Consider the following 27,913-nt stretch of genomic DNA (forward strand, 5'->3'; position numbering starts at 1 on the left):
CAGCTTGCCAATAAGCTGCATCACATCTTCTATGCTGTGAGGAAAATTTGTTGCTCTGCCATAAATGCCACAGCAATTGGATCTAAGTTCTGTCTCCTAGAACATTTGTTTGCTGCTTCTGGTGTCACTGATGACAACTTTCAGTTTGTTCTCATGGAGTGTTAAACTCTCAAACCTTGTTCTTACTGTCTGATATCATGAGTAACACATGACAGGTGTGCAATTCATGTATAAAAATACAATAAATAGGACAATATGCTTTGCTGAGTTCATAAACCAACAGTTTCTTGAGAAGTGAAGTTACTGATGCCAAATTGCCTTCTGTGTTCTAGCATCATGTCTGGTCACTAGTGTCTCAATCTGAAGTGTCTGAGGCAACTCTGTAAGATGTGTGCATTAATTAGATGCCTTTTGTGGTCAAAAGGACTATGGTTTCAAGTAACATGTCAAATTTGAATTCACAGTTACTCAGTGCTGGCCAAATAAATGATATGTTGTTACATGATAATGCAGGTGGGGCCTGCCAAACTGGAAATGGCATTGCAAGTGTAGATACGGGGGACACTACTAGAGGGGAACAGGCTCCACTAGCAAGACTAGTTAGCTCACTATACCAAGACTTCAGTGCTCTCCAGTGGGAATTTTGACAAGCTCCTGCAAGTTTCAGTAGCCCACTTTGCATTTTGGATGCCTGGCTAGAAAATACATCCCTCCTTGCAACTACACAAACAAGGGTAGCAGGTGAGTGTGGGTGTGACTGACCCCTTATACAAAGTTCCTATACCCCACCACTACAAGAATGTGGGCTGATGTCAGCTGTGAACACTGAGTTGCAAGAAGGCGAATTTCTCCCTGGTATTGGAATTGTGATCCTACCAGGCATGTCTAGCTGATATTCCACTATTAACAGTTTTATAATATGACACCACTTCTATGTCCAGGACACCTGCTCTGCACAAAATTATTTAACTGAGTTGGGATCAAATATTAGCATTCTACTGGCAAAACTCAAAGACCAACCTTCCATTGCCTCCTGGCTTACCACAGCAAATAACTTGAAGATACCTACTTTCAGGCAACTCCATATGAGCAGTGAGACAATTTATGGACACACTAGCTGTTTAGGAATTGCTTGCAAACTGAAAAATACGGAGGTTTCAGGTGCAACAGTGTCCAAGGAGAAGCCCACGTACTCACCTGTCAACACAGAGGCCTTGTTATTAAAAGAACTTCTTATCATAGTGTACACTGTTAGTGGATTACATGGGAAACTAGCGATCTTGAAAGAAGAGAAAACATGCATTTTTGCAGACAATCCTGTGATACATGCTCAAATTAATCCTCAGGACAGCTAAGAATAAATTACATATGTTACAAGATGACATCACTCCCCAGGTGACCTTGGACAATATGAAACAGCTGCCTGCAGCCATCCACAGGATGCTATACAACACTAGCTACTCTGAGACCACTGTTTGCCTCCAAAGCCCACAGGTTGGTGCCTGAAAGCAAAGAAAGAATTTGAAGACTTTTTGGCTGGAGGGATTATTCAACCTTCAGAGAGTCTCTGGGCTTCAGCCCTCCATTTTTTTTAAAAAAGGAAGATGGTTTCTGGTGTCCTTGTGGGAACTGTTATGCTTTGAATGCACATATGGCTATTGACTGTTATCCTATTCCACATCTTCAGGATTTTACAGCTATGTTAGCAGATGCTCAGCTTTTCAGCATTATCGACTTTCGAAAAGCGTATCATCAGATTCCTGTGGCACTGACAAATATACTGAAGATGGCAGTGATTATGCCTTTAAGTCTCTTCAGATATGTCAGATTGCCATTTGATCTTAATACACAGCTCAAACATGGCAGCATTTTGTTGATGATCTGCTTTGTGCCCTGCCCCCCTGTTTCGTGTATCTGGATGATGTATTGGTTTTCCCAAATGTTGCGTGGAGCATGACTAACATCTGCAGATTATTTTTGATGGAATTTCTCATTGCAGGCTGCAAATCAACAAAGACAAATATATGCTTAGGCAGAAAGAGGTGGACTGTGTGGGACATTGTGATTATCTCCTCTGGCATTTGGCCTTTACAAAATAAGTGTAATTTGATTCAGCCTGTGCCTTTGCTGGAGAACTTCAAAGAGTTATGCCATTTTTTGGATATGGAAAACTCCTACATGCACAATATTCCCCACACCATGACCTTACAAGTGCACCTCACTGCTGTGCTGTCCAATTCAAGTTCAAGAGGGAAATACCCTGTCACATCTCGAGGTATTCAAGAAAAGTGATAGGAGTGACCCTACAACAGCAAGTAAGTGGTATGTGGTAGCCATTTGGGTTCTTTCCCAGAAAATTGCTGGAGTTGTAAACAAAATGAAGCACCCATGACAGAACTTTTCTTGTCATGTCCATATCAACTTGGTTAGATCTCCCAGCCCTGTGCACCGCTGGGGTGGAAGCAGAACCCATCATGGACATTTCGGCAGAAACAGTTCCACAAACCTTTCACACCATGTGGAACTTGCAGTTCTGCTCTTCAATGAGTGTTACAATGGACCAGGATCACCAGTTTGAGTCCACCTTATTTCATGAATTGGTAGATTTATGTGGTTGTGCACATCATTGTACCACCGGCTACCATTTGTTCAGTAATGGTATGGTGAAATATTGGTAATCAGCTTTAAAGTCAGCCGTGATATGTCATGGTTCTTTTTTGGTTGTTGGCCTTACCTCTCATGTTGGTTGGTTATGTGCAGTACACAAACCTGATATTGGAACATCAGTGGCAAACTTTGTGTATGGTGAGACCATCAGGCTTTCTTTGGGTCTATTGCGGCAACAGTTGGGCTACCTAATTTGAGATCCTCCCTTCTTAATATGACAAACCAAGAAATGTATTTCCTGTTTCCATCCTTCCCTACAATCCAACATGCAGATCCCCCCCCCATCCCCCACCCACCCACATTTTCATTCACAAAGATCTCTGTACATGCTCTGAATGCTCTGATGTTTTGCTACATATGGACTACAACCGGTCATCTTTGCAAAGGCCTTACATGGATCTGTACCTGGTACTGAAACTTGTTGCTCACATAGTGATGATATTGGTTAATGCCAAACATACCAAGCTTTCTGTTATATGTTTCAAGGCAGCCTAACTGCTCCAGGTGAATGATGCTGCAATTTGATTCCATTGTTGTTGTTGCCTGGTACTTATGTCACATCATCCAGTGGCTAACCTGCTTCCACTGTCACCAGACAAGTTCATTCAGCCACCAGCTATGTCAATAGATGCAACTGCTAACAAGGTTACACAGTCACTGGACCAATCCTCACAGAACTCTCTCAATTTATCTTGTTTTGCATCCAGTCTACACATGGTCTCGGAAAATTGTAAGACATAACTATCCATTCATTCCAGGAGCTCTGGTCTATAGTGGGATGGCAGTGGGGGGTGAAGCCTATGTGATGTTACAATTAGGCAAAAATTAAGATCAAGATTATAGTGTGGTGTGTTTTTGTTTTCATTTGAATGCGTGGTGTCTGTTCATTTGGACATATCTGAAAGATCAGATATTCATATAACTGATTTATCTTGATGGGCAATTAATCCACCTCCTTTTAGTGCAGATGCAATATTACATTTGACCTCTTGTGGGAATCTCAAAGTAGTGAGCATGGAGTACATGGATGGGAACTGTGGACAGATGGTACTAGGTGGGAATGTGGATTGCCCAGGAAGTGTGCTGAGAGAGTCTGTGCAACTGCAATAAACACTGTGTCTTGAAGATGCAGTGGTTAACACGACTGCCTAGTAAGCAGCAGTGCCTGAGTTTGAATCCTGGTCAAGCACACATTTTCTCTCGTTGCTGCTGATTCTGCATAAAGTTCTGATGCAGATGACACCGAAAGTTCCTTCATTTCCCTTTCCTTTCTCCCTCATCCAAGCTCAGTTTACATAATAGTCTTTCGTTTTCCTCACTGACAGGTTTATAGTGTACTCTGTTTTCCCACTATTATCTTCTTGCTTTGATCTGTTCCATGTATCTTCTGTCATGTGTCATATGTATTCTTTTAGTAAATTAATGAAGTATGTGTTGCTAATACTGTTCCCAATTCATTGTGGATTGTCATTTCCACAAATCTTTTAATTGAATGTATGTCGATCAAAAATTTATTCTAGATTAAAATGTCTAATTTGTTTAAAATAGTTGTAATGTCACATTTTATTTGCATTGTAATGTATTAATGTTTTAAAATTGATGCAGTCTTTCCACTCATGGCTGATGAGTAATGCAGACCTGTTAATAATTGAATAAATACTGGAAATGGTAAATGTAATAAGTTATCCTGGCAATAATACTGTACTTTTTTTGTAGAAGACTTGTACAGTACTGTTCAGTAGTTTTCACATTTGAGGTGATGTAGTTAAATGTCTCAAGCATTGAACATCCAAAAGTCATGTGATCAAAATAGAAATGAACCTTTAAAATTCACAATTTTCATTCTGTATATTATAAAATATAACTTGGAATATGTATATGTATATATAATTTTAGCATCTGTCACACACTTCCATTTTACTACAAAACAAATAGCACTCTTTCTTAAAGACTTATGGACTGTTACCATCAAATTCATCCATTTTATTTTTAAAAAAATATGACATAAAATGTATCAGTCAAGACTGTGACCCTGATTTAGACACAGTTGCATGGCAGTAAATCTGTCAAATGAACAGAAAAGCACCATAACTTCAGTTAATTATTAATTTGTTAGGAGTATCCTTAAATGTCCTCTTATTGCTGGAGAGTCAAAACCAGTCTGATTAGGTTACAGATAGTAAGCAATGAAATAACCAGATCTCATAAATATATAAACTGTCAGTTGCACACTGCCTTCAAAAACTGTCACATAAAAAACTAAGATATCACTTCTGTGGTTGCTTCATATTCATACTAAAATGTATGAAATTTGTCTTATTGTGTTAAGAGATTCACTAATTACAAAACAACACAAACACAAAATAAAAGACTCTTTGAGCTGGTATTTCATAATTTCCTTCTCTGTGTGGTACAAATGATCTAACACTCAAGGTATTTTCATTTTCTTTTGTTTTCCTTGGGCTCTTCTCTTCAGATGTCTTTTCATTCTTCTTTTCACTCATGCAGTTCATACATCATTTTCATGGCAGTATTCTGTCACTGTCTTCTGGTGTCTGGTGTGCTGTATCAAGTCAAATTCTTTCTTTGAAATTTTAATTTTCTGTATGCAGCCCTGAAATCCAGTGTAGTATGCAGTAGGCAAGCCAGAAGGTAGGACTGGAGCACCACCTATTTTAAATAGGATGTAATTAATGACCATGTGTTTCTTTCAAGCAAAGCATTATCATCTATTCTTAAGCTTGTAATTGATATAAATTTTTTAACTGTGGACTAACTCATAGTGCTCAAATTCAGTAGATGTGCATATGATGAGACATTGAACTTACTGACTAATTCTACAAATCTGTGTGGCTTGGTGTATTACATTTATCATCAGAATTTGATATGACTAAAATGTTGATTGGTTTACAATAAAATAAAGGTAATGAACTGTATTACACTTTGGGTATTCATTGCAGTCTGCATCATTTTCTGTGAAACCATTCAACAGGCAAATAAATCATGCAATTAAAAAATAATCATAATCAAAACTTAAAAAATAATTTACAGTAATCAAAAACAGTGAAACGCCCAAGGCACAGATTTAATAAATCAAAATTAATGAGTTTGTTGAAGAATTAAAAGTTCTCAATTAGCAAAAATTTGACAGAAACCTAAAATCGCACACTTCTGAGTCTGAAATTATTCCTTCAGAAGTAAAATGTTGCAGCCTATAAAAGCAGCAAGTATCCACAATTCTGTATTATCTATTGTTGCATATACTATGTTTGTCATTTTTGATCTAAGTACTCTCTTCAAAGAGAGTGCACAAATAATGAGCACTATCCTCAGTTTCATGAGTTTTTAAGTCCATAAATTGTAAAGTCTACAGTGAGTGCTAAATTTTAATCTGTTTACTGCAGATTTTAGTAGAATGTTGCCAAAAAGTTAAGTGTATGATTTACAAGAAAGGTTTGCTTCTACAGACCTAGCCAAAGCCACCCATTCGAGTGAAGTCTCACAGGCCCAGAGAGTGAGAGTGCTCTGATAGGACTCTCATCATCGACTTGAAGGAAGCCATGTCTTTGTCTTCTGTAGGCCATGAGTGTATGCCAGGCACCATCACTGACATAAACCTGAAACATATGAAACAAAGCAGTGATGAGCCAATTATGGATGCAATTAGTGTCAGATATCTGGAACTTTTGTTTAAATTAAGTAGTACTGAGTAATAAGAATAATGACAGACCTGCACTCACCTGTGGATATAATGTGGGTTGTACATAGTCTCATATGAGAGAGAGAGAGAGAGAGAGAGAGAGAGAGAGAGAGAGAGAGAGAGAGAAGCAAACATAAAAAAATTATTATAGAGAAAGAAATCCTTCTGCCAGAAAGAGGCAGAGATTCATGTCTGAAACATCGTCCAGCACACTTAACTTTGTACATGTGATCAATGCAACAAATATTTTGCACATGGCAAAAGACTTCTTTCTCAGAAAGTATTCTGAGGATTTGGATAAAGCAGATTCCCTACTATATCCTTTCACACACATGTAAATACTTTAGAAGTAAAGGAGACCACTCACTGAAAAAGCAGAAGCATTGAGTCACTAACAGGGACATAAAAAAGGAAGAAAACTTGATAGCTTTTGAAATAAATTCTTTCTTGAGTACAGAGACACATGTATGCATGCATGCCTCTCCCCCCCCTCCCCTACTCACCCCCCCTCCCCTATTCCCCCCCCCCCCCCCCACATGAACTCCTGTTGTGGGAGGACAGGTACTCCAGCTTGAGGAAGGATTTATTCTGAAAGCTATATGCTTGTATGTCCTCCCCCCTCCCCTGCTCGCCCCCCTCCCCTATTCCCCCCACCCCCACCCCCACATGGACTCCTGTTGTGGGAGGACAGGTACTCCAGCTTGAGGAAGGATTTATTCTGAAAGCTATATGCTTGTATGTCCCTGTCGATGATTCAGTGCTTCTGCTTTTCAGTGAGTTGCCTCATTTACTCCTAAAGTATTTACATTCTGTCAGAACTTTCCTACTATAAATTTCATGCATATGTGGTATTCTCACAGCACCATGGGAAAGTCTTTGTAGAGTTTGGAAGGAAAGGGGAGGAGGTGTAAGAAACAAACACTTTGAGACAGTCCCTTATTTATGCTTAGTGTAAGTAATTATTCATAAGGGGTCAAAACCCAGTTCGGCAAACAAATTTAATGTGTCGCACATAATCTGATTATTGTGGGCTGTATATCAGAATATGTTGAAAACATATTTCGCTGTCATTAGTTTTAAAAGCATCCTACTGGAAAAGAAGATACAAATGCTCCAATGGCAATAGAAGTACAAAAGTTATTGAAAGATTTCAACAGATTTTCATTATAGATTAACAAAATTTAAAATTGGTGTAAAGATTACTATAAGTGACCACGAGTATTACAGTAAATACAAATAGCACAGGTGTGTTTGTGTTTGTGTGTGTGTTTACATTCTTTTTTGTGTTCTTGTGAATGACACAATGTTTCCACTATTCAGTCAGTTGTGTCCTTTACTCACAAATGATTTGCATAGGGAAAGAAGGAAAAGACTTATTTTGTAGTTTGTTATTCTCAGAAAGGCTATATTTTTCATGAATAATCATATTTTCAACTAAAAATATTCACTTTATATTTTCTCAAATCTGTGTCCATTCTCATATGAGGTATCTTTATTGGTTTTGCCAGTGAACTGGTATAGGAATCTGTTTATCAAATGTAGTGGTCACTGAGAACAAACAGGTTAAACACACAGACTCAATAAGGCTTTTATCAAATATTACTGCCATTAAGATACAGTTTTAAAAATTAAGCCTTTGATTAATAGTCCTTCTGCAGGTCTACTAAGTGTGAGTATATTGCAAGTAACATGTGTTGTATTTTGCGAAATGTTGATGTGAGTGATGTGGAGTTTTAACTGCTTTTAACTGTTATGAAATGAGGGGAATAAATATACATAATTTGGTAACAGGAGAAGTAGATATTATGTACAAGGTGTCAAATAAATAATAGTGAGTACTTTGGTATGCTGTTCCTGAGGCATAGGAGGGAAAAAACTTTATATAAAGTACTGTTTACTAAATCAAACAATGGAATCTCCAGGTTGGAATATCAATAAATCAAGGAATATATAGATTGCTAATTGCTGTGAAGATGACACATTAAGCTGCAGATGGGTGCAACTAAAAGGTTTTAGGAAACACACACACACCACACACACACGCATGCACGCATGCACGCATGCGCGTGCGCGCGCGCACACACACACACACACACACACACACACACACACACACACACACACACGTAATCATTCACACAAGCAAGCATGCCTCATGCACGTGTAACTGACGTCTCCAGTGGTTCGGATTGGAATGCCAATTAGCTGTGGCCAAAAGCTAATGTATAAGTATCTTTTAGGTCTACTTGTCTGCAACTTGATATGTCATGAAACTTCTTGGCAGATTAAAACTGTGTGCCCGACCAAGGTTCGAACTTGGGACCTTTGCCTTTCATGGGTAAGTACTCTACCAACTGAGGTACCCAAGCACAACTCACAACCCGCCTTCACAGCTTCAATTCTGCCAGTACCTCATCTCCTACCTTCCAAACTTTCCCGTGAAAGGCAAAGGTCTCGAGTTTGAGTCTCGGTTCGGCACACAGTTTTAATCTACCAGGAAGATTCATATCAGTGCACACTCTGCTGCAGAGTGAAAATCTCATTCTTGACATGTCATCTTTACGGTAAGTAGTTTTGTTGACTATATTGACTATAATGCAGTTTATGCATAATGATGCAAAATGCCTTTTTTTCTTCCTTATATTATGTGGCAACAATTCGGTAGTGTTTACCATGACCAGTTTGCCTCAATACAGTGTACTTGTGGCTGGGTCTCCTTGGCCACAGAGCCTAAAATACACTGGATCTTATCTTTTGGAAGTGTACCAAGTGTTTATGCAATGAATAGTGAAAGGCATGTATGATCTGTGAGATTACAATAGCTACTGCCACTGGATTCATCATAAGCATTAGCAACAGTAAAACAGCATGTGTGTAACTACTGTGAAGCTTGTATTGAAATGGATGACACACACTTAAAACTTTAAAGGGAGATGCCTGACAGATATATGTAAATATCGTGTTCCAGACATATTATGGGTTGTTTACCAGGAACTGGAGGATACCTTATGCTTATCATAATCAATTCTAAAAATACACTTTTTAATATATATTCCAGTTTAAACATAATGTGTCATGACTGACAATGCATTTGTTTCAGAGGCTGAAAAAAACCCTTGTCTACCACTCGGGTTGCACTATCAGCTCACTGGCCATTACTGTAAAAGGATGCAAGCCGCTGGCTCATCTTGTTATAATTGCAGTCGCCCACAACAGCACCCAGTGACTCAGGTCTGGCCATCAGGTGGTGGCACAATCAAACATCAAAGGCAGCTTCCCACTAAGGTCGGCGAACACAGTCAGTCCAAGAAATTGACTTGCAATCTACATTACAATTCCACAGCAGAGTACATTCTTCCTCATTCCATTAGGATTTGTTCACTTGACCGTGCTCTCGGATCTCTCAGTATCTAATTAGACTCAGCCTGGCATTGTTCTTGGACTTGTATGGAACTTCCCAACTGTGTTTTCAATATCCCTTAACCTGAAACATTGGTCTCTCAGACCCATTATTCATTTTAAGCCCTGACTGTGGTAGCACTGCAAAATACCACAGTCTCTCTTTTTCAGTGTCTTTGTTTTGATACTTGCTGCGTGTTAATCAGCATTCAACAATCATATTGACTTTGTCAGTCTAATGATAAACTGTGTTATTTAGAACTGGGCATGAAAGTGGTTCCCTGCCTGACTGCATGTTTCACATTATATGAAATAATGAGGTAAAGTTCGATAGCTACATGTTTCCAAGTGTTATACACACATCAAAAAAAGTTTTGCATCACCCCGGTTCCCAGAACTCCTTAAGATAGAGGTTGACTGTGGATATTGTATCACAGACACAGTCCATTTGACTGTTCGGAGATGTCACTAAATCTGCCTAAAGATGTAAACAACCATGCATGAGCAGTGCCTATTAGATGGAGGGGGTCCGACAGCAGATCAGTTCCAGTCATTCCACCAGGAAGGAGGTACACAGCTTGTGTCGTCTGTAGCTCAACTGTGCCTAGATGGTCATTACCGCAGTTTGACTGTGTCAGAGGTTTTACTTTGTGCCAGGAAGGGCTCTCAACAAGGGAAGTGTCCAGACATCTTGGAGTGAACCGAAGCGATGTTTTTCGGATGTGGAGGAGATAGAGAGACAGGAACTGTCGATGACATGCCATGCTCAGGCCGCCCAAGGGCTACTACTGCAATGGATGACTGCTACCTATGGATTATGGCTTGGAGGAACCCTGACAGCAATCCCACCACTTTGAATAATGCTTTTTGTGCAGCCACAGGACGTCACGTTAAGACTCAAACTGTGCGCAATAGGTTGCGTGACGTGCAACTTTACTCCCGATGTCCATGCGAGGTCCAACTTTGCAACCACGACACCATGCAGCTTCATACAGATGGGTCCAACAACATGCGAATGGACCACTCAGGATTGGCATCACGTTCTCTTCACTGATGAGTGTCGCATTTGCCTCCAACCAGACAATTGTTGGAGATGTGTTTGGAGGCAACCCAGTCAGGCTGAACGCCTTAGACACAAAGTTCAGCAAGCACAGCAAGGTAGAGGTTCACTGCTGTTTTGGGGTGGAATTGTGTGGGGCTGATGTACATTGTTGGTGGTCATGGAAGGCTCTATAATGGCTGTACAATATGTGAATGCCATCCTCCAACGGATAGTGCAATGATATCGGCAGCATATTGGCGAGGCATTCATCTTCATGGATGACAATTTGCACCCCCTTTGTGCACATTTTGTGAATGACTTCCTTCAGGATAATGACGTCATTCAACTAGAGTGGCCACATGTTCTCCAGACATGAACCCTATTGAACATGCCTGGGGCAGCTTGAAAAGGGCTGTCTATGGATGATGTGACCCACCAACCACTCTGAGGGATCTACACTGAGTCGCCGTTGAGGAGTGGGGCAATGTGAACCAACAGTGCCTTGATGAACTTGTGGATAGTATGCCACAATGAATATAGGCATGCATCAGTGCAAGGAGACATGCTAGTGAGTATTAGAGGTACCAATGTGTACAGCAATCTGGACCACCACCGCTGAAGGTCTCATTGTATGGTGCTACAAAATGCAGTGTCAGGTTTTTGATGAATAATAAAAAGGGCGAAAATGATGTTTGTGTTGATCTCTGTTCCAGTTTTCTGTACAGGTTTTGGAACTCTCAGAACTGAGGTGATGCAAAACTTTTTTTGATGTGTCCATATTTTTCTTTCAATTGACTTTTCAGATTTTCTTATTTTATACCATTTTATTATATGCATGAATTTATGTTACTTTTCAACTGTAGCATGAACTGACTAAGAGGAATATCTCAGCAGTTGATCTGAACTTTGAAGCTTGGGCACAAGAGCAATTATGTGAAATAAATGAAGAAGAAAATGGGAATTATAGCAAAATTTTTGATGTTTCTGATGCCTGATGCTGATTCTGATTTTAAGGTAGCTGATGGTCACCATGAAACAAATAATGATAGTAGTGAAGAAAATGCTTTATTGCAGGAAGAGCCTGTTGTGGCATGTACCACAGGTAACTAGTCATCATAAACAGTCTTATAACGAAGATAATTTCAAGTGGAAACATTGAGACTCAGAGTCTGTTCGAGCAAGAAAAACACATCAACAACACAATTTGAAAGGAGGAATAAAACTAAAGAAACTAAACTTCTCCCAAACAGGGCATGAAGGCCAAATGGTACTGACTGGCAGCCGTGTCATACTCAGAAGATAGGCATCACTGGATGTGTATATGGAGGGGCATGTGGTCAGCACATAGCTCTCCCAACTGTATGTCAGTTTCTGAGATTGGAGCTGCTACTTCTCAATCAAGTAGCTCCTCAGTTTGCCTCACAAGGGCTGAGTGCACCCCACTTGCCAACAGTGCTTTGCAGACCAGATGGTCACCCATCCAAGTGCTAGCCCAGCCTGACAGTGCTTAACTTCGGTGATCTGAATCTGAGATATAGGAGAATTATTTGATGATGTCATGTTGGAGTTATACCAAGTCATAGAACAGAAAAGAGTAACACTTGAGTGAAGTATCTTACCTCAAAGTAAAGGAAAATGGCGTATAAGTGCACCAAATGTGACCAACCGAGTTGCTTGGAAATGTAGTGGGAAGATGTGTTTTGACTTTGCAAAAGCTCTAATAATTAATATTTTCAATTAATTTATTATTACCTTCATTTATATTTTCTGCAATCTTTCATTTTAATCACGAATATTGTGATCAGTGTAACAATATTAACCATCATTTGAAGACTTGTTTTAAATGACTAGAGATACTCATGATGTTTTCCGTTAATTTTAAATAACATAAATTCTTTCTAAGTGCTGAATAGTATTTCATCTAATTATAAAATAAAATAGTTGACTACTCACTTAATTTTTGTCAGCTAATGTGGAGTTATATGATAAAAAATATAACAAGGTCTATGAGACTGCATGTTTCTAGTTAGGCATGTTTAAGAGATGTTCCAGGTTAAGAGTTAAATTAATTTTAATATTATACTGGGTGATCAAAAAGTCAGTATAAATTTGAAAACTGAATAAATCTCGGAATAATGTAGATAGAGAGGTACATGCTTGGAATGACATGGGGTTTTATTAGAACCAAAAAAATACAAAAGTTCAAAAAATGTCTGACAGATGGTGCTTCATCTGATCAGAATAGCAATAATTAGCATAAAAAAGTAAGACAAAGCAAAGACGATGTTCTTTACAGGAAATGCTCAATATGTCCACCATCATTCCTCAACAATAGCTGTAGTCAAGGAATAATGTTGTGAACAGCACTGTAAAGCATGTCCGGAATTATGGTGAGGCATTGGCGTCGGATGTTGCCTTTCAGCATCCCTAGAGATGTCGGTCGATCACAATACACTTGTGACTGCAGGTAACCCCAAAGCCAATAATCGCATGGACTGAGGTCTGGGGTCCTGGGAGGCCAAGCATGACGAAAGTGGCGGCCGAGCACACGATCATTACCAAACGACACGTGCAGGAGATCTTTCACGCGTCTAGCAATATGGGGTGGAGCGCTATCCTAATAAATCCCCATGCCATTCCAAGCATGTGTGTCAATTTTTACCTCTCTATCTATGTTATTCCATGGTTTATTAAGTTTTCAAATTGATACTGACTTTTTGATCATCCAATACATGTATTTATTTGTATGTGTAGTTACAACATCAGTGGTGACAATTGAAGTTGATAATTCATGTGTGTTTTTGGATAAAGTGATGATGTCAACACTGGCCAGGGTGGCCAAGCGGTTCAGGTGCTACAGTATGGAACCGTGCAACCGCTATAGTTGCAGGTTTGAATCCTGCCTCAGGCATGGATGTGTGTGATGTCCTTAGGTTAGTTAGCCTCAGTGTTAGGCTTCTTGCCGTCACTGTAAGAAGAATATTGTGGGGATACATCACACATGGTCAGCTTCGGCTGAGGATTTGAACTCTCAGGTAATGGGCATTAAAATTGTTAGCCTCACATGTGACAATCTTGAAACTGGCAGATTAAAACTGTGTGTCGGACCGAGACTCGAACTCGGGACCTTCGCCTTTCGCGGGCAAGAGCTCTACTGAATGAGCTACCCAAGCACGACTCACGCCCCGTCCCCACAGCTTTACTTGTGCCAGTACCTCGTCTCCGCAATATCCTTTCTTTCAGAAGTGCTAGTCCTGCAGATTCACAGGAGCGCTTCTGTAAAGTTTGGAAGGTAGGAGGTGAGGTACTGGCAGAAGTAAAGCTGTGGGGACGGGGCGTGAGTCGTGCTTGGGTAGCTCATTCGGTAGAGCACTTGCCCGTGAAAGGCAAAGGTCCCGAGTTCGAGTCTCAGTCCGGCACACAGTTTTAATCTGCCAGGAAGTTTCATATCAGCGTACACTCCACTGTAGAGTGAAAATTTCATTCTTGTAATCTTGAAACTCTTTCTGACAAATTGTTCATCAATGTGCGTATGAATGGACACCCCTACGATTACAAGTGGATACAGCTGGGGTGACTTCGCTTCTTAATTCTGACTCATATCTGTGCCTGGCTCCCCTGCGGTGTCTTCTACTTCACGCTGTTTTGTCATTTACAACTGGTAAGAAATCCCTATTTTTGGACAGTTTATGGCAGAGATGACATACAGGGTGGTGTCCGCCCATTGATATTCCTTGTGGTGGACAGTGCATTTGTGGAAAATTTGTTTGTCTTGGATGCTTTTACAGCATTTAGATTCACTCTCACTGATTTGATGTGCCTCATTTCTTATCATGTGCCCTATCAAGAAGTGGATTAACTGTGCAAGGAATATTTTGTCCTTGTCCTTTCTCTGCCTGGGTTCGGCAAGGTCACAGATTTTCTCTTAAAACTGTGATAGAACTGTGTCCTCACTCCCCCCCCCCCCCCCTCCTCCTCTCAAAATCAGGCCACTACTGCTCACACTTAATGATTAAGAAAGCACTCGATAGGCTGACTGCTTTGGATGTCATTGAACTATGTTATCAAGAAACCAACTGGCGAGCTCCATCTTTCCAGCGATTTCATGGTGATGATTAATGCACAGTCTGGGGCTGACTGATACTGCATCCCACACCCAGAACAACTCATGGCAAAACTGGTAGGGGGACAGTATTTTTCTAAGCTGGATATGGCAGAGGTTTATTTACAACTGCCACTGGATGAAGAGTCGCAACAGCTCCTTGTCGTCAACACATCAAATGGTCTCGACAGGTAAGGCTGGTTAGTTTTTGAAATTACAAGCACACTGGCCCTTTCTCCACATTTTTTTGGAGCAACTTGCACATTGTGTTCCTGTTGTATCAACTACCTTGATGACATTGTTGTCACAGGTTGCACCACCAAGTACCATCGCTACAACGTATGGCTTCTGTATCAGACCATGTCAGATGTGGGTCTCAAGTGCCATTTAGATAAGCCATATTTCTTCCAAATCTCTGTTGAATATGTGGGTCATGTCATTTCCCATAGGGGGATCCAGCTGACAAACAGTCATATGGGGTCTGTTCAAAAATTCCAGAACATTTGTAATTTCGCACCAATGGTGTGTTGGAGCAAAATGTGGTTGTCATCCCTGCACACACCTTTGTTTAATGTGTAACTTCTGGAAGTTTCATTGTTATATGTCTGTTAGTTATTGTTAAGTGCTGTATTGAGTAGAACGTTGTGTTGCAGAGTTTGCGAATTTTGAGATGGAAGAGTTAGAGGAGCAACATGTCTGCATTATATTTTGTGTGAAACTGAGGAAAACCTTTACAGAGACACACCATCTGATGCAGGGAGCCTATGATGATGAGTGATTAAGTCATACTCGGTGTTATGAATGGTTCACATGGTTTAAAAATGGCTGGACAGAAGTTAAAGATGGCCCTCATTCAGGACGCCCTTCAAAGTCTATCGATGATGCTCATGTCACAAATGTCAGTGAAATTGTGCATGAGAATCGAAGACTGACAGCATCTTGGAGTGCACTGTGTTGCCGCCAAGTTTGTCCCACAGCTCATGACTCAAGGCCAGAAAGACCTTCACTTTGCAATCTGTGGAGAGCTTTTGGGTTGTGCAAATCAGAACTAGATGTTCGTTAAGAGAATCACGCCTGATGATGAGACATGGGTCTACAATTATGATTTTGAGACCAAGGTTCAATCTTCACAATTGGTCAGGAAAGGTTTTCCAAGATAAAAAGAGTTCATCAGGTCAGGTCAAATGTCAAAGCCATGCTGATAGTTTTCTTTGACTTTGAAGAAGGATTAGTTCATCATGAATTCATGCCACAGGGACAAACTGCTAATTGATAGTACTATTGGGATGTGTTGCAATGCCTGCGAGAAAATTTGAGAAGAAATGGCCTGAAATGTGGTGAGGCAATTCATTGCTTTCGCATTACAATAATGCACCTGTACATTCATCCCTGTTGGTGTGAGACTATCGCACAAAAAATGAAATCACCATGCTGTCTTGCCCTCTGTGGTCTCCAGACCTGGCCCCTGTATACTTTTCTTTAATTTCCAAGGTGGAAAATCACATTGAAAGGACAAAGATTTGCAACAATAGATGAGATAAAAGAAAATTCACGTCCTGCAAGAGGCATAACAGGACTACTTCCAGAAGTGGAAACGGTGTTGGGAGCAGTGCATCAGTTGTGAGGAGAGTGTTTTGAAGAAGACCACACTCAATAAGTAAAGGTAAGTGTAGAAAAAAATTGTGGATGAAGTTCTGGAATTTTTTTGGTAGACCTTGTACTGCAGCTGTTGAGGTCCTTCCTTGTTGGGCTGATGTGAAGGAGCTTCATGTACTTTTAGGTATAGTTTCATACTGCCACAAATTTAAACAGTGGGCAGATACCATGGCGTATCCTCTAAATCAGTTGCTCAAAAAAGCCATGTTATACTTGTGAATAAGCATTCAAGAATTTGAAAGATAGTCTTCATTGTGCACTGTGGCCGCCACATATGAGCTGGTTTGACAAGTTGTTGTGGCTACAGATGCATCTCTGTATGGCTTGTGGCCATACTGTCCCATCACATTGTAGGTGGTTCTGAACAGCCAATATCTTTTGCCTTGAAGACGCTCAATGTGGCACATAAGAAAGACTCTTACATTGAGAAGGAAACACTTGATATTAACTATGCCATCAAGAAGCTTCATGTGTTTCTCTATGCTGTTAAGTTTCACCTATTTATTGTTGACAGTCCTTTAGTCGGTCTCTTTAGCCCTATGGCACATCTGCCAGACAAAACGGCCCATACATTTCAACAGTGGGCACTGTTCCTCAGTCATTATTGCTATGCAATTCACTACTGTTCAACTGCTCAGTACTATAATGCTAGTGCTCTCTCACACCTTCCTATGGGTTGATCAGGATGAAGTCCTTTGGTTAAACTCAATGACAAAGCTCAAGCGACACTGAACTGGTTCCCTATTATGGGCTCCTGCTTTGTCTCGCAGTCAGCTCCAAGCCTGTTCTTCTCCAGGCATGGCAGTATATTCTGCAGGGGTGGCCAGAATGGCTACCAGCTCGAGCGTTGGGACCCATCTGTAATTAGTTTGTGCTGTGCCATAGACTGACTCTTGACGATGGTGTAATTTTGTTGTTGAGAGAACACACTGTGCCATGAGTAGTCACTCCAGACTCCCTCAGTTGAGTTGATATTGCCCTATATTTGTCTGACCAGAAAATAATGTTATCTTTTCATTGGTTATTCAGTCTTTTTCTCATGGTCATCTCCTTTTTGGCAGTCCCCTTCCAGAGATTGAAATGGGGGACTATTCTGGAACCTTTTGCCAATGGAGAGATCATCATGTTGCCTTTCAATTACTGGCCACATGGTTTGTGGATACACATTATGGCCGGCCAAGGCGGCCGAGTGGTTCTAGGCGCTACAGTCTGGAACCACGCGACCACTATGGTCGCAGGTTCGAATCCTGCCTCGGGCATGGATGTGTGTGATGTCCTTAGGTTAGTTAGGTTTAAGTAGTTCTAAGTTCTAGAGGACTGATGACCTCAGAAGTTAAGTCCCATAGTGCTCAGGGCCATTTGAACCATACACGTTATGTGTCTTTAGTGCAGTGGTTCCTGTTGCCTTCTGCATCCTCATGCCATTGATCATTGGTGATTCTTCTGCCTTTGGGACAGTTTCCCACTCAAGGGCAAGAGAGTGCCCTGAATCTCTGTCCACTCCTTTGACCTCTCTGACAAGACCGTTGGCTGAATGAGGGTGACTCCTTATGCTGGAAGTCTTCGGCCGCCATTACTGATGATTTTTACTCAAAATATAAAGTGGTGGGACCAAGGACTTTCCTACTATAATCAAATTTTGCATATTTTGATTCGTTGATCTCTTTATGGGTTAGTATTGTGGGGTAACTCCTCACTTGCTCAAGAAGTATTCATTGTAGAAAATAAAGTAATAAGAAATGTGCATAGAGTTCACACAAGTACATCATACAGCTATCTCTTTAAGCAGATGGGAACATTAACTGCACCCCCACAGTACATATATACTGTATGGCTGATAATAAACGTTTATGAAATTATCAACAACCCATCTAAATTTGGGAATAACAGTGATATTCACAAGTACAAACAAGACACATAAATGATACACATGGGGCTGAGAGCCAGAGGTAGGTCACACTCAGGAACAGGTAGAAAGTAGTTATATGTCTGTACTTTCAGTGTTCATACACTGTGGCAACTACTTTTAACAACAGATTTGATATCCAGAATGTTTGTCAAAGCTTGTAACGAACATCAATGTCCTTGAAGGAGTAGGGTTATGAAGCCATCCCAAGTAGAGTTTGCCATTTCTGCAGGCACAGGAAGACTGATATAGTACTGTTTGCATAAGATCTCAAACACATACCTGGCAAACAGCCGTATTTGTAAACTTCACAAATCATCAAATGAGACAGTTTTTGCTGTGGGTACTATAACATGTATGCTGGTCTGTAGATCAATAGATGACTGTGTCTGCACAAATAAGTCTTAGTTTAACTCACAGAGTAAAAGGAAATGGTGTGGTTTGATAAGTCTACAAAAATGTTATCTATCAAGCATCCATGAAATAGATGATTTCAGATAAGGCAGTATTTATGTGGCAGTGGCTGTAGGTATGGACATTGTTGTTCCTCTGGGTAAATACACAGGCCTCCATGTCTTTATAATTGAAACTGTGACTATATGTATGAAGGGATGGCATATATGAGGTTTAAGTGTAGTCCCAAGCCCATTCAGTAAGAAAAATTTCTTCCTTAGAAAACAATAGGACTCATTTCACAGACAGATATCTTTAACAGCAAAAATTCTGTGCATGGAGTGGTCAGATTAATAATCTCTTGCCCTGATTATCAGAAATTATATTTGGAATGCACCTTGTTGCTTACACCCTCCTCTGTAGATCTTTACCAAACTGAGTGTCTTTGTAAGAAGTTTTAATGTTCAAATCCTTGGAAATCAAAAGCAGCAGCATTTATGGAATCACATGCCACTGTGTTCTTCATACTACTCATGTGAATTGACAGTACCTCTATTACACTATAGTGATATAATGACAAAATGATTTTGTACATGTTGATGTCGCAGAAAATAAATTCTTTGGTTGAAACAGTGTTTTAAAGCTGCCCTATGCTCAATTTATTTGCTAAATTCCATCATATCTGACGCTTAATTTTTAAAGTGCTGTAATTTTTGTGATATCTGTTTTATCAATGGAAACTAGTTTTGTGAGAGCAAAGTGCACCTAATGAGACACATTTTTTAAATTTATGTTCAATTGGATGAGAAATTACTTTTGAGTTTAAGTACATAATTCCACTCTGAGTAATAGTTCAACACTTTTTACTGTCTGGAACAAAAACCTTTAAGGAATAAAAGCACTGGGAAGAGAGTGAAAGAACTTCGGGACCCTTAAGCAGACTACTGCAAGATATATAATTATCTACTTTATACAATATTCTCACTGCTCATTCTGCTGAATAAATACCTTATTCACTTTAAGTAGACTGCCTGCAATGATACTTACATAAGACAACAGGGGCTGAAAATATTCAAAGTAAGCCAACACTCTTAATCTGATTCTACACAATCAGAAACCCATCTAAGAGCAACACAAAATTATTATAGGGAAAACTTGTTGATCTGAATTTCTTGATTAGTTTATCTGTCTTGACTCCATTTAAACTTATTGTTGAGCTGGATACCACGAAATTTTACACAGTGTTCTTTCAGTGTATGTCCATGCTAAAGGTACAGATAATTTTTGCTTGACTAAAATCGTACGAGTCCTCAGGAGATTAATATTTAAACTGTTTGTAGTGGATCAGTCATAAGGCTTTTCAGCTACTATATCATTTAGCCATGCCTGACAGGGACCCCTTAATTAATATGTTTGTATCAAGAGCAAATAACACATTTATTGAACTATATTTCAAAGTAAGAACATCAGTGGGTACAGTACTGACCCTTGTGAGATGCCACATACTCTAATAATAAAGTTTATTTCAGTCAAATGATTATATAAAATGTTTAATAGCTATGCTTGTTTTCACTAACTGTCTTATTCACAATACTGAAAGGCACTGTTAATGACACTGTTGCTTAGAAACACTGTGCAATCCAAGCAATATAGATGTAATGTATATCACAAGCAACTGATGAAACTATACTTACAAAGTATATTACTAACATCTACATCTGTGAACTGACCATATGAAAAAACAACAACTGTTCAACTGTTCTAGCTTTGAAATTATGGCAACTGATTATTCACTGTTGTGTGAGGCCATAATAAATGTAGCAAAACTATGTATTCCTTATCATACATCTTTAATTATGAAACTTCCTCACACATTAAAATTTGTGCCAAACCAGAACTCAAACATGAGACCTTTGCCTTCCATGGACAAATGCTCTATTGAATGAGCTACCCAAGCACGAAACACAATTCATCTGCAAAACTTGCAGAACTATCACTCCCGGAAGAAAGGGTATAGTGGAGACATGGCTTAGCCACAGCCTGGGAGATGTTTCCAGAATGGGCTTTTCACTCTGTAGTGAGTTGTTCTGCGACTTTGGTAAAGATTTTTCTTTCTAGTTCAAGTTATTTTAGTCCCAAGAATTAACTGTGCCATATCCTTGTTTTTGTGCTTTGTATCTTTGTTTTTTAGAGGGCAACAAAACTCAAAGTCCTGTAAAAATTTGTTAAAAAAAAGAGTTAAATTTTACATGTGCACTGTCTGCCTTATACAGTTCTTCCCAATATTCTTCCCATAATTTCTTCTAAACACCACAATTGAGTTATTGTTTATGATTTTACGATATAGCACTTTTCTTGTATGCTCTCTTTGTAACTGTTCAGTATATTTTATTGTTAAGATTTGACAACTGATTTTACATTTAAATCATTGAAGAAAAATGTATGTAAGAACAAACTGTTAATGCTGTTGCACAATGTCCTTTAATCGTCATAGAGCATTTTAATGAAACAAATATTCCAAAGCTAGTCTAGGTATTCAAAATCAATTTTCATTCTGTAGCCATGTGTGGGCTGATTTGAAGCATAAACTCTATGTGCCTTCAGTCACTACTAGTTAGTAATTAATTATCATAGTGAGAAACTGTGTCGTCTCTACTGGCTGGAATTGCAAAAATTGATGTCTACCTTTGATTTAGAAATTTGGAGAGTAGCTTGCTTTTTGCCAAGATTGAACCTCATTTCTGGGAACCCATCAGCTACAGTCACTCCAAAATGATGTCCTTTGTTGTTTCTCCCTTTACCCAGCCACAACAATAAACCATTGAGCTCTGTTGTTCGGAAGACTATTTCGTAACGATTCATTTGCTCACCCTTCCTCCTGTAATAGAAAACACAAAGATTTTTAATATGTTGGAAAACATTATTATTTACTGACAATTGTTGAATATAAAAATGTATATTAATATTAAAATTAATAATAATAAGTCTAAAATAATGTGCCATGAACATATAGAACAAAAAGTGCAGATTGAGAGTGAAGTAATAGAATCAATTGATTCTGTTTTGTATTTGAGCAGTTGAAGACAAAGACTGTATGAATGGGAAAAGAAATAAGTATAGTAAGACAGGTTTAGAGTGCTTTTTGTAAATTAAATAGAGTACTCAAAACAAAGCTCTTGATATGACTAAAACACAATGTCTTCAGTAAATGTCTATTACCAGTACTGACTTATGACAGTGACACATGGACTTTTAGTGCAAAAAAACAATTAATAATCTAATGTCATCTCACTGAAGAATGGTGATGCATGTAGGGAATTACTAGGAGAGACAATAAGATAAACAGATGAACCATGCAGTACAATTGAGAGGAAGACATAATAATGACTGTTCTGAAAATGGAATGAAAGTGAATAGGTGATGTTGCAAGGTGTGTGAATGGAAGGTGAACTAAGGGAGTTCTTAGCTGGACTTCCAGATACAAAAAAAGTCCAAGACAATGACGTAATGATAAGTGCATACTTGACATAAGGAAACAAACAACAGCAGTGTAGATGCATGTTGGTGAAGACTGCAATGCACAGAAAAGTCAACATTTGGCCTTTCTCCAGCAAAGGATGACAAATTATTTGACCGAGCAAGGTGGCGCAGTGGTTAGCACACTGGACTCGCATTCGGGACGACGACGGTTCAATCCCATCTCCGGCCATCCTGATTTAGGTTTTCCATGATTTCCCTAAATCGTTTCAGGCAAATGCCAGGATGGTTCCTTTGAAAGGGCACGGCCAATTTCCTTCCCTAACCCGAGCTTGCGCTCCGTCTCTAATGACCTCGTTGTCAACGGGACGTTAAACACTAACCACCACCACCACCACCACCACCACAAATTATTTAATTGGATAGATAAAAAGTCTACTCACCAAGCAGTGGCAGAACACACACATAAAAGACTGTTGTGATTGGCAAGTTTTTGGAGCCAGTGGCTTCTTCTTCAGACAGAAGTGGAAGGAAGAAGGGTGAAGGAAAACGACTGGAGAGGTCTAGGAAAAGGGGTAGATTTTGAGAAAGTCACCCAGAAGGTGAACTAAGGGAGTTCTTAGCTGGACTTCCAGATACAAAAAAAAGTCCAAGACAATGACGTAATGATAAGTGCATACTTGACATAAGGAAACAAACAACAGCAGTGTAGTGTGTGCCACTAACAATATGGTAAGTCTCCTCTGACCTGCAGTTCTGGGTGGCTTTCTGAAAATCTATCCCTTTTCCTAGAGCTCTCCAGTCGTTTTCCTTCACCATTCCTCCCTCCCCTTTTGCCTGAAGAAGGAGCCACTGGCTCTGGAAGCTTGCCAGTCACAACAGTCTTTTGTGTGTGTGTTCTGCCGTTGCTTGGTGAGTAGATTTTTTATCTATCCAATTAAATAATTTTATCAATAAAGGATGACAAATGGCTGCTGCTGCTGATGATGATATAGTCAAATTTCATGCAAATAGTAGTGACAGATTGTACTCATATTGGGGGTGAACTAGGCAGTTCTGAAAGAAATAATAAAGCAAGATAAGGGTTTACTGTCATGCTGATAACGAACTAATTAGAGCTAGTAGGGGTGGAGGAATTTCCCAGAAAGAATAGCATGAACTAAATAAACAGTTTAGCCATATATAGATTTGGGTCAACAATTGAATTTGATTAATTGCGGAATAATATATTTTCCAGCATTGGCTGCAGTTTACTGATAGCCACTCTTGTAGTCACATGAATCCTTCATCATCCTCAAGCAAACAAATACATATCTAACTGACTACATTTGATTGGAAGTAACTAAGGAATTTCAACCCTACACTATGGGATACGAGTACTCTGAGATGCCCACAGTCTGGTGCAGGTGTGATACGCTGTCCACCAGGTGGCCCAATTACACACTTTTTGTGCATGTGTGAACCACTTGGTCACCCCTGCCCATGTGTCTTGGCTACTGGAATATGATCACATATGCTCCTGCCTGGCTACCTGACAACCCACACATCAGCTGTTTGCCCATCCCTGTTGGCCTGGGCTCCTGGGCACCTAGCTGTCCACAGGTGGGCACTTGAGCTAGAACAGCCAGAACTAAGGGACTGAATATAGTTAACTGTTATGAATGATTGCAAACAAAATACATCCACAGAGGAAAAAACAATTCCCTTCCTTTTTAGTCTAATTATTTGAACTTTTGTGCCGACAAGTAGCAATTCTTGATGATTAGCAGAAGAAAAATCAATATAAACATTGACAATTACACCTACGTTCTGCAAATAGCTGCGAATTACATGGCAGAGGGCACTTCCGAAGTACAGGGCTGAGGGCAGTTCCAATTGTATTACATATTAGGGCTTCTTTTCATTCCATTCTTGTATGGAGCATTGTATGTAGTGTCCCTCTTTGCGTGCTGTAATTAGTCTAACTTTGTGTTTGCATTCCTTGTGTGATGAATATGTAGGGGGTTGTGGTGTGTTAGCAGATTTCTCACTTAGCTGGTTTGCTGATTCCTGAAACTTTGCAAGTAGGCTTTCATGGAATAGCTTGCATCTGTCTTCAAGATCTACCGCTTCAAAGATTTCAGTACCTCCATGATTAGGGAAATGAGGAAATGTACAGAGTATATGTTGTGTATTGAGGAGAAGAGAGGTGGGCACATAGAGACTAGGAGGATATTTGGATGCTAAATGGAGAGTTGGAACTTTACAGGCAGTAGTGTTCATACAAGAGACGTTAGCTAGAGAGAGATTTTATTTTACACTTACCCTTTGTCAAAGAATTCTGTGTCATCTTCATCATACATGTCATCCACACCTTGAGTGTCATAATCATTATAAATTTCATATTCTTCATCTTCTTCTCGTGAACTTAAATCAGTGTAGTTTGTGCTTTGAGAAATGTTAGTGCTGCATAGAAGTGACAGGAAGATTGATGTGGTTAGTATGTTAGATGAAGTAAATGTATGAATAAAGTTAAACAGAAGTTCACATTTTAGTATGTTAATCACTTAAGTTACATCAGTCATTAGTAACAGATTTTAGTAACATGTTTTTGTGTACAAATTATACAAACCTATGAACACATATAATCAGCGAACAAACAATTACTGATTTATTTAAATCTGAGAGGGGAAAGTGCAGCTGTGTGATGGATTTACGCAGTGTGGAACTCATGAATGATAACAGAATTAGAAGCCAGATGAATCTAAACAACCTGTGTAGAGGGAACAGTCTGAAGTACGCTGATGTATAGAAGTAGTAGTACTAGAATTAGCAGTGATAGTAGTAGTAGTAATAATAGACAAAGAATAAGGAGAAAAAGAATTAATCTGAAAAAATACAGTGCTTTGCAAATAGAATTAGCATCTAGTAGTTTCATGAGATTCTTGGTAGACTGCTTTGATTCTGTGGAATTCTCATTTTTTACCAAGAATATAAAACTCGTCATACTAATTAACGACACTTATCAAGGGAGATTAGGATGGAAAAATGTTCAAGATTAGCGTTTAATTTCTTTTTTGACATTAATGCCATTAGAGGATAAGTTTGTCTGGATAAAGAAGTTCCAGGACTCTGGCCACAGCCTTATCAAAGGAATCATTCTGATAGTCATCTGAAGTGCTTTCTTGAAATCATTCTGCAGTGTCTTGGACTATTTGGAATCTGATCTTCCTGAATAAAAGTTCAATGTCTTAGCCACAATCCTTAGAAACTAAAAACCAAATAAAAACAATCTTCAACAAAACAGCTTTCTTAAGTTATCCAAACATCAGAATTATATGATTACATGTAATAAAACAAGTAAATAGCAAAAATGCTTTTATTTTTACATTAATTAGAATTCTTTTCTTAAGAGTATGAGTTTGTACTCATAAATATAAAGTAGAAGGGATAGATAAATAGTGGCTGAACATTAAGATTAGTCCAAGGAGATGGTTCCTTTTAAAATAGTGTCTTATTTCAGCAGCCAAACATAATCAGTGTGGTTACAGTCATAAACATCTATGTTTGGATACTTTTGATGTTCTGTGAAAGAAAATTTTTGAACTAAAACTAGAAAACAAGCAAAACCCGGTACAATTTTCTGAGGTTTTAAGTGCTTATATCAACTAGTTACCAATCACTTGCTGATGAGTGGCTGCTTATCCTCATGTTTGAAAAACCTGTGTTCAAATATTTAATGGAAACACACATACAAGCACATATAGACTCACCTATTCTTAGATATAAATATCGTCTACTAAAAAATTATCCAATAGATGGAAAGGAGCTGTCAAGCAAAACTCATTGAAATTTGTTTCTAAACTTTATATTATAGTAATTTTTGTGCCGGTGTACCTAATCTTTCCACATTCTTGTATTTCCTATGAGCTTTAACCTCATCCATATTTACCTGACTTGACTGCCCCTTACCTCTTCTACCTCTCATCACTTCCTGGATCAGAGTAGTAAATTGAGAGGAATGACAAGGTAAGTGACTAATGGATGGATGAGTGGATGGATTTAAAACTGGTGGGTGCTAAACAATGTGGTCATCAGTGCCCTTTCTCAAGATTGTGGTACAAAGCCTCAGCCATAAAAAAAAAATCACACACATTGTCCAGTATATCTGTTCATACCATTGTTGTAAGTTAACAGTATTAATAAAGCAGTGGAAGCCATAAACATGACTGGCTGACCGAGGAACTAATAGGATGAGCCAACCACCCAAAACGACATTAAAATCTTCACCCAGTTAATCATTTTGTTTCTTGTATCAATGTCTTTTTGGAGCAGGCTCCTTGTCTCTTCTATTATCCTGCCCAAAGTATCTATAACTTCTATTCCAGCAGCACATCTCAAGAGCTCGCAGATGTTTATTTTCCACCTTCCTCAGTGTCCACATTTATGACCCGCAGAAGAATAACTGTTATCAAATAGTTTTTTTGCTATCTAGGGACACACAGTTCCATGTTATATTTTTTTTCAAGTGGTTGTAATAGCTGAGATACTCCTTTTTTCACATTAGTTGTACTTGTTCCATCTGCTGTGATACAGCTTCTCATGTACGCATACTTGAACACATTTACAAGTGTCAGCTTATCAGCTTTAAAATGCGCAATTGCATTTTGTTTTCTGTCTCTTGTGTAGGTCATAATTTTTCTTTTGATTTCACTGGTCTCCATCTCACATATCAATCAGAGTGGTGAATCATCTTCAGTAGCTCATCCTTATTTCTGCCCAATGGCAATGCCATCAGCTGCTTCCTACTTAGTACAAAAAGGTATTAACTGTGTTTTTTAAGTGCTTATACTTTATATTAAAATAATTATTATAAAGAATTTGAGCTTTAAAGAGGGCTCTTACCTTTTGAGTATCTTATTTGGAATTCTGAAGAATGTCTTCCCTGAGAACTTAACAGCCATGCCATTACTAGAGGAATCGACATCTGGAAAGAATTCTTTTTATTAACACTTAGAAAATAGATTACCCGATTTGTAATTATAACCACACTATCTTATCAAATAAGTAGTTATATGAGCACTTTTACACTGTAAACAACAGGTTATGGATTTACGTATAATTTGGTCATAAGGAGGCTACTTAACTTCTAATGTGACAAGTTTCTTTGTTTCAAGAGCAGACATGGAGATGGAGTGTATGTAAATCTGAAACTGACTTTGTGTGAAAGCATCAACAAACCCAGACTGACAAATAAAAACCAATTACAGACAACTAACTGCCATCTGTGTCACGTCTGCTGTGCAGCGAGCTACATTAATTTAAGTATTAACTGTATTTTTCTTACTTGTCACTTCTTCTTCCGTGTGTTTTTGCTTTTAGGAAGCTTTAATTGTCGAGTGCTAGTAATAATGTTCCATAGATTTCATGTTTGTTTTGAATACAGTCAGAGAGAGTCCCTTTAGTCAGCCATAGTGCCAGTAGTGCTAGGGTTTGTTTTGAATACAGTCCGGAGACAGGTAGTGCTAATTGCATTGTTTTCTACAAGAAGTGTCTAGTAACCACAGTCTAGTCAACTATCAGCTGTCTTTA

General features: G+C 39.0%; 1 protein-coding gene across 1 annotated transcript in view; it reads right to left on the reverse strand.

Annotated features, from left to right (window-relative positions):
* The window catches only part of LOC124593904, a 92,103-nt gene extending 64,801 nt beyond the window's left edge, over positions 1–27,302 (reverse strand). Inside the window, exons 1-3 of the mRNA XM_047132255.1 lie at positions 27,227–27,302; positions 21,551–21,743; positions 6,151–6,284 (exon numbers count right to left, since the gene is read on the reverse strand). Coding sequence (XP_046988211.1) covers positions 6,151–6,284; positions 21,551–21,743; positions 27,227–27,285 — 386 coding nt within the window. The 5' untranslated portion in view covers positions 27,286–27,302. The remainder of the gene's footprint in view (positions 1–6,150; positions 6,285–21,550; positions 21,744–27,226) is intronic.
* Positions 27,303–27,913: the final 611 nt, after the last annotated feature.

This window comes from Schistocerca americana, chromosome 2 (assembly GCF_021461395.2).
Source record: "Schistocerca americana isolate TAMUIC-IGC-003095 chromosome 2, iqSchAmer2.1, whole genome shotgun sequence".
Classification (NCBI taxonomy): domain Eukaryota; kingdom Metazoa; phylum Arthropoda; class Insecta; order Orthoptera; family Acrididae; genus Schistocerca; species Schistocerca americana.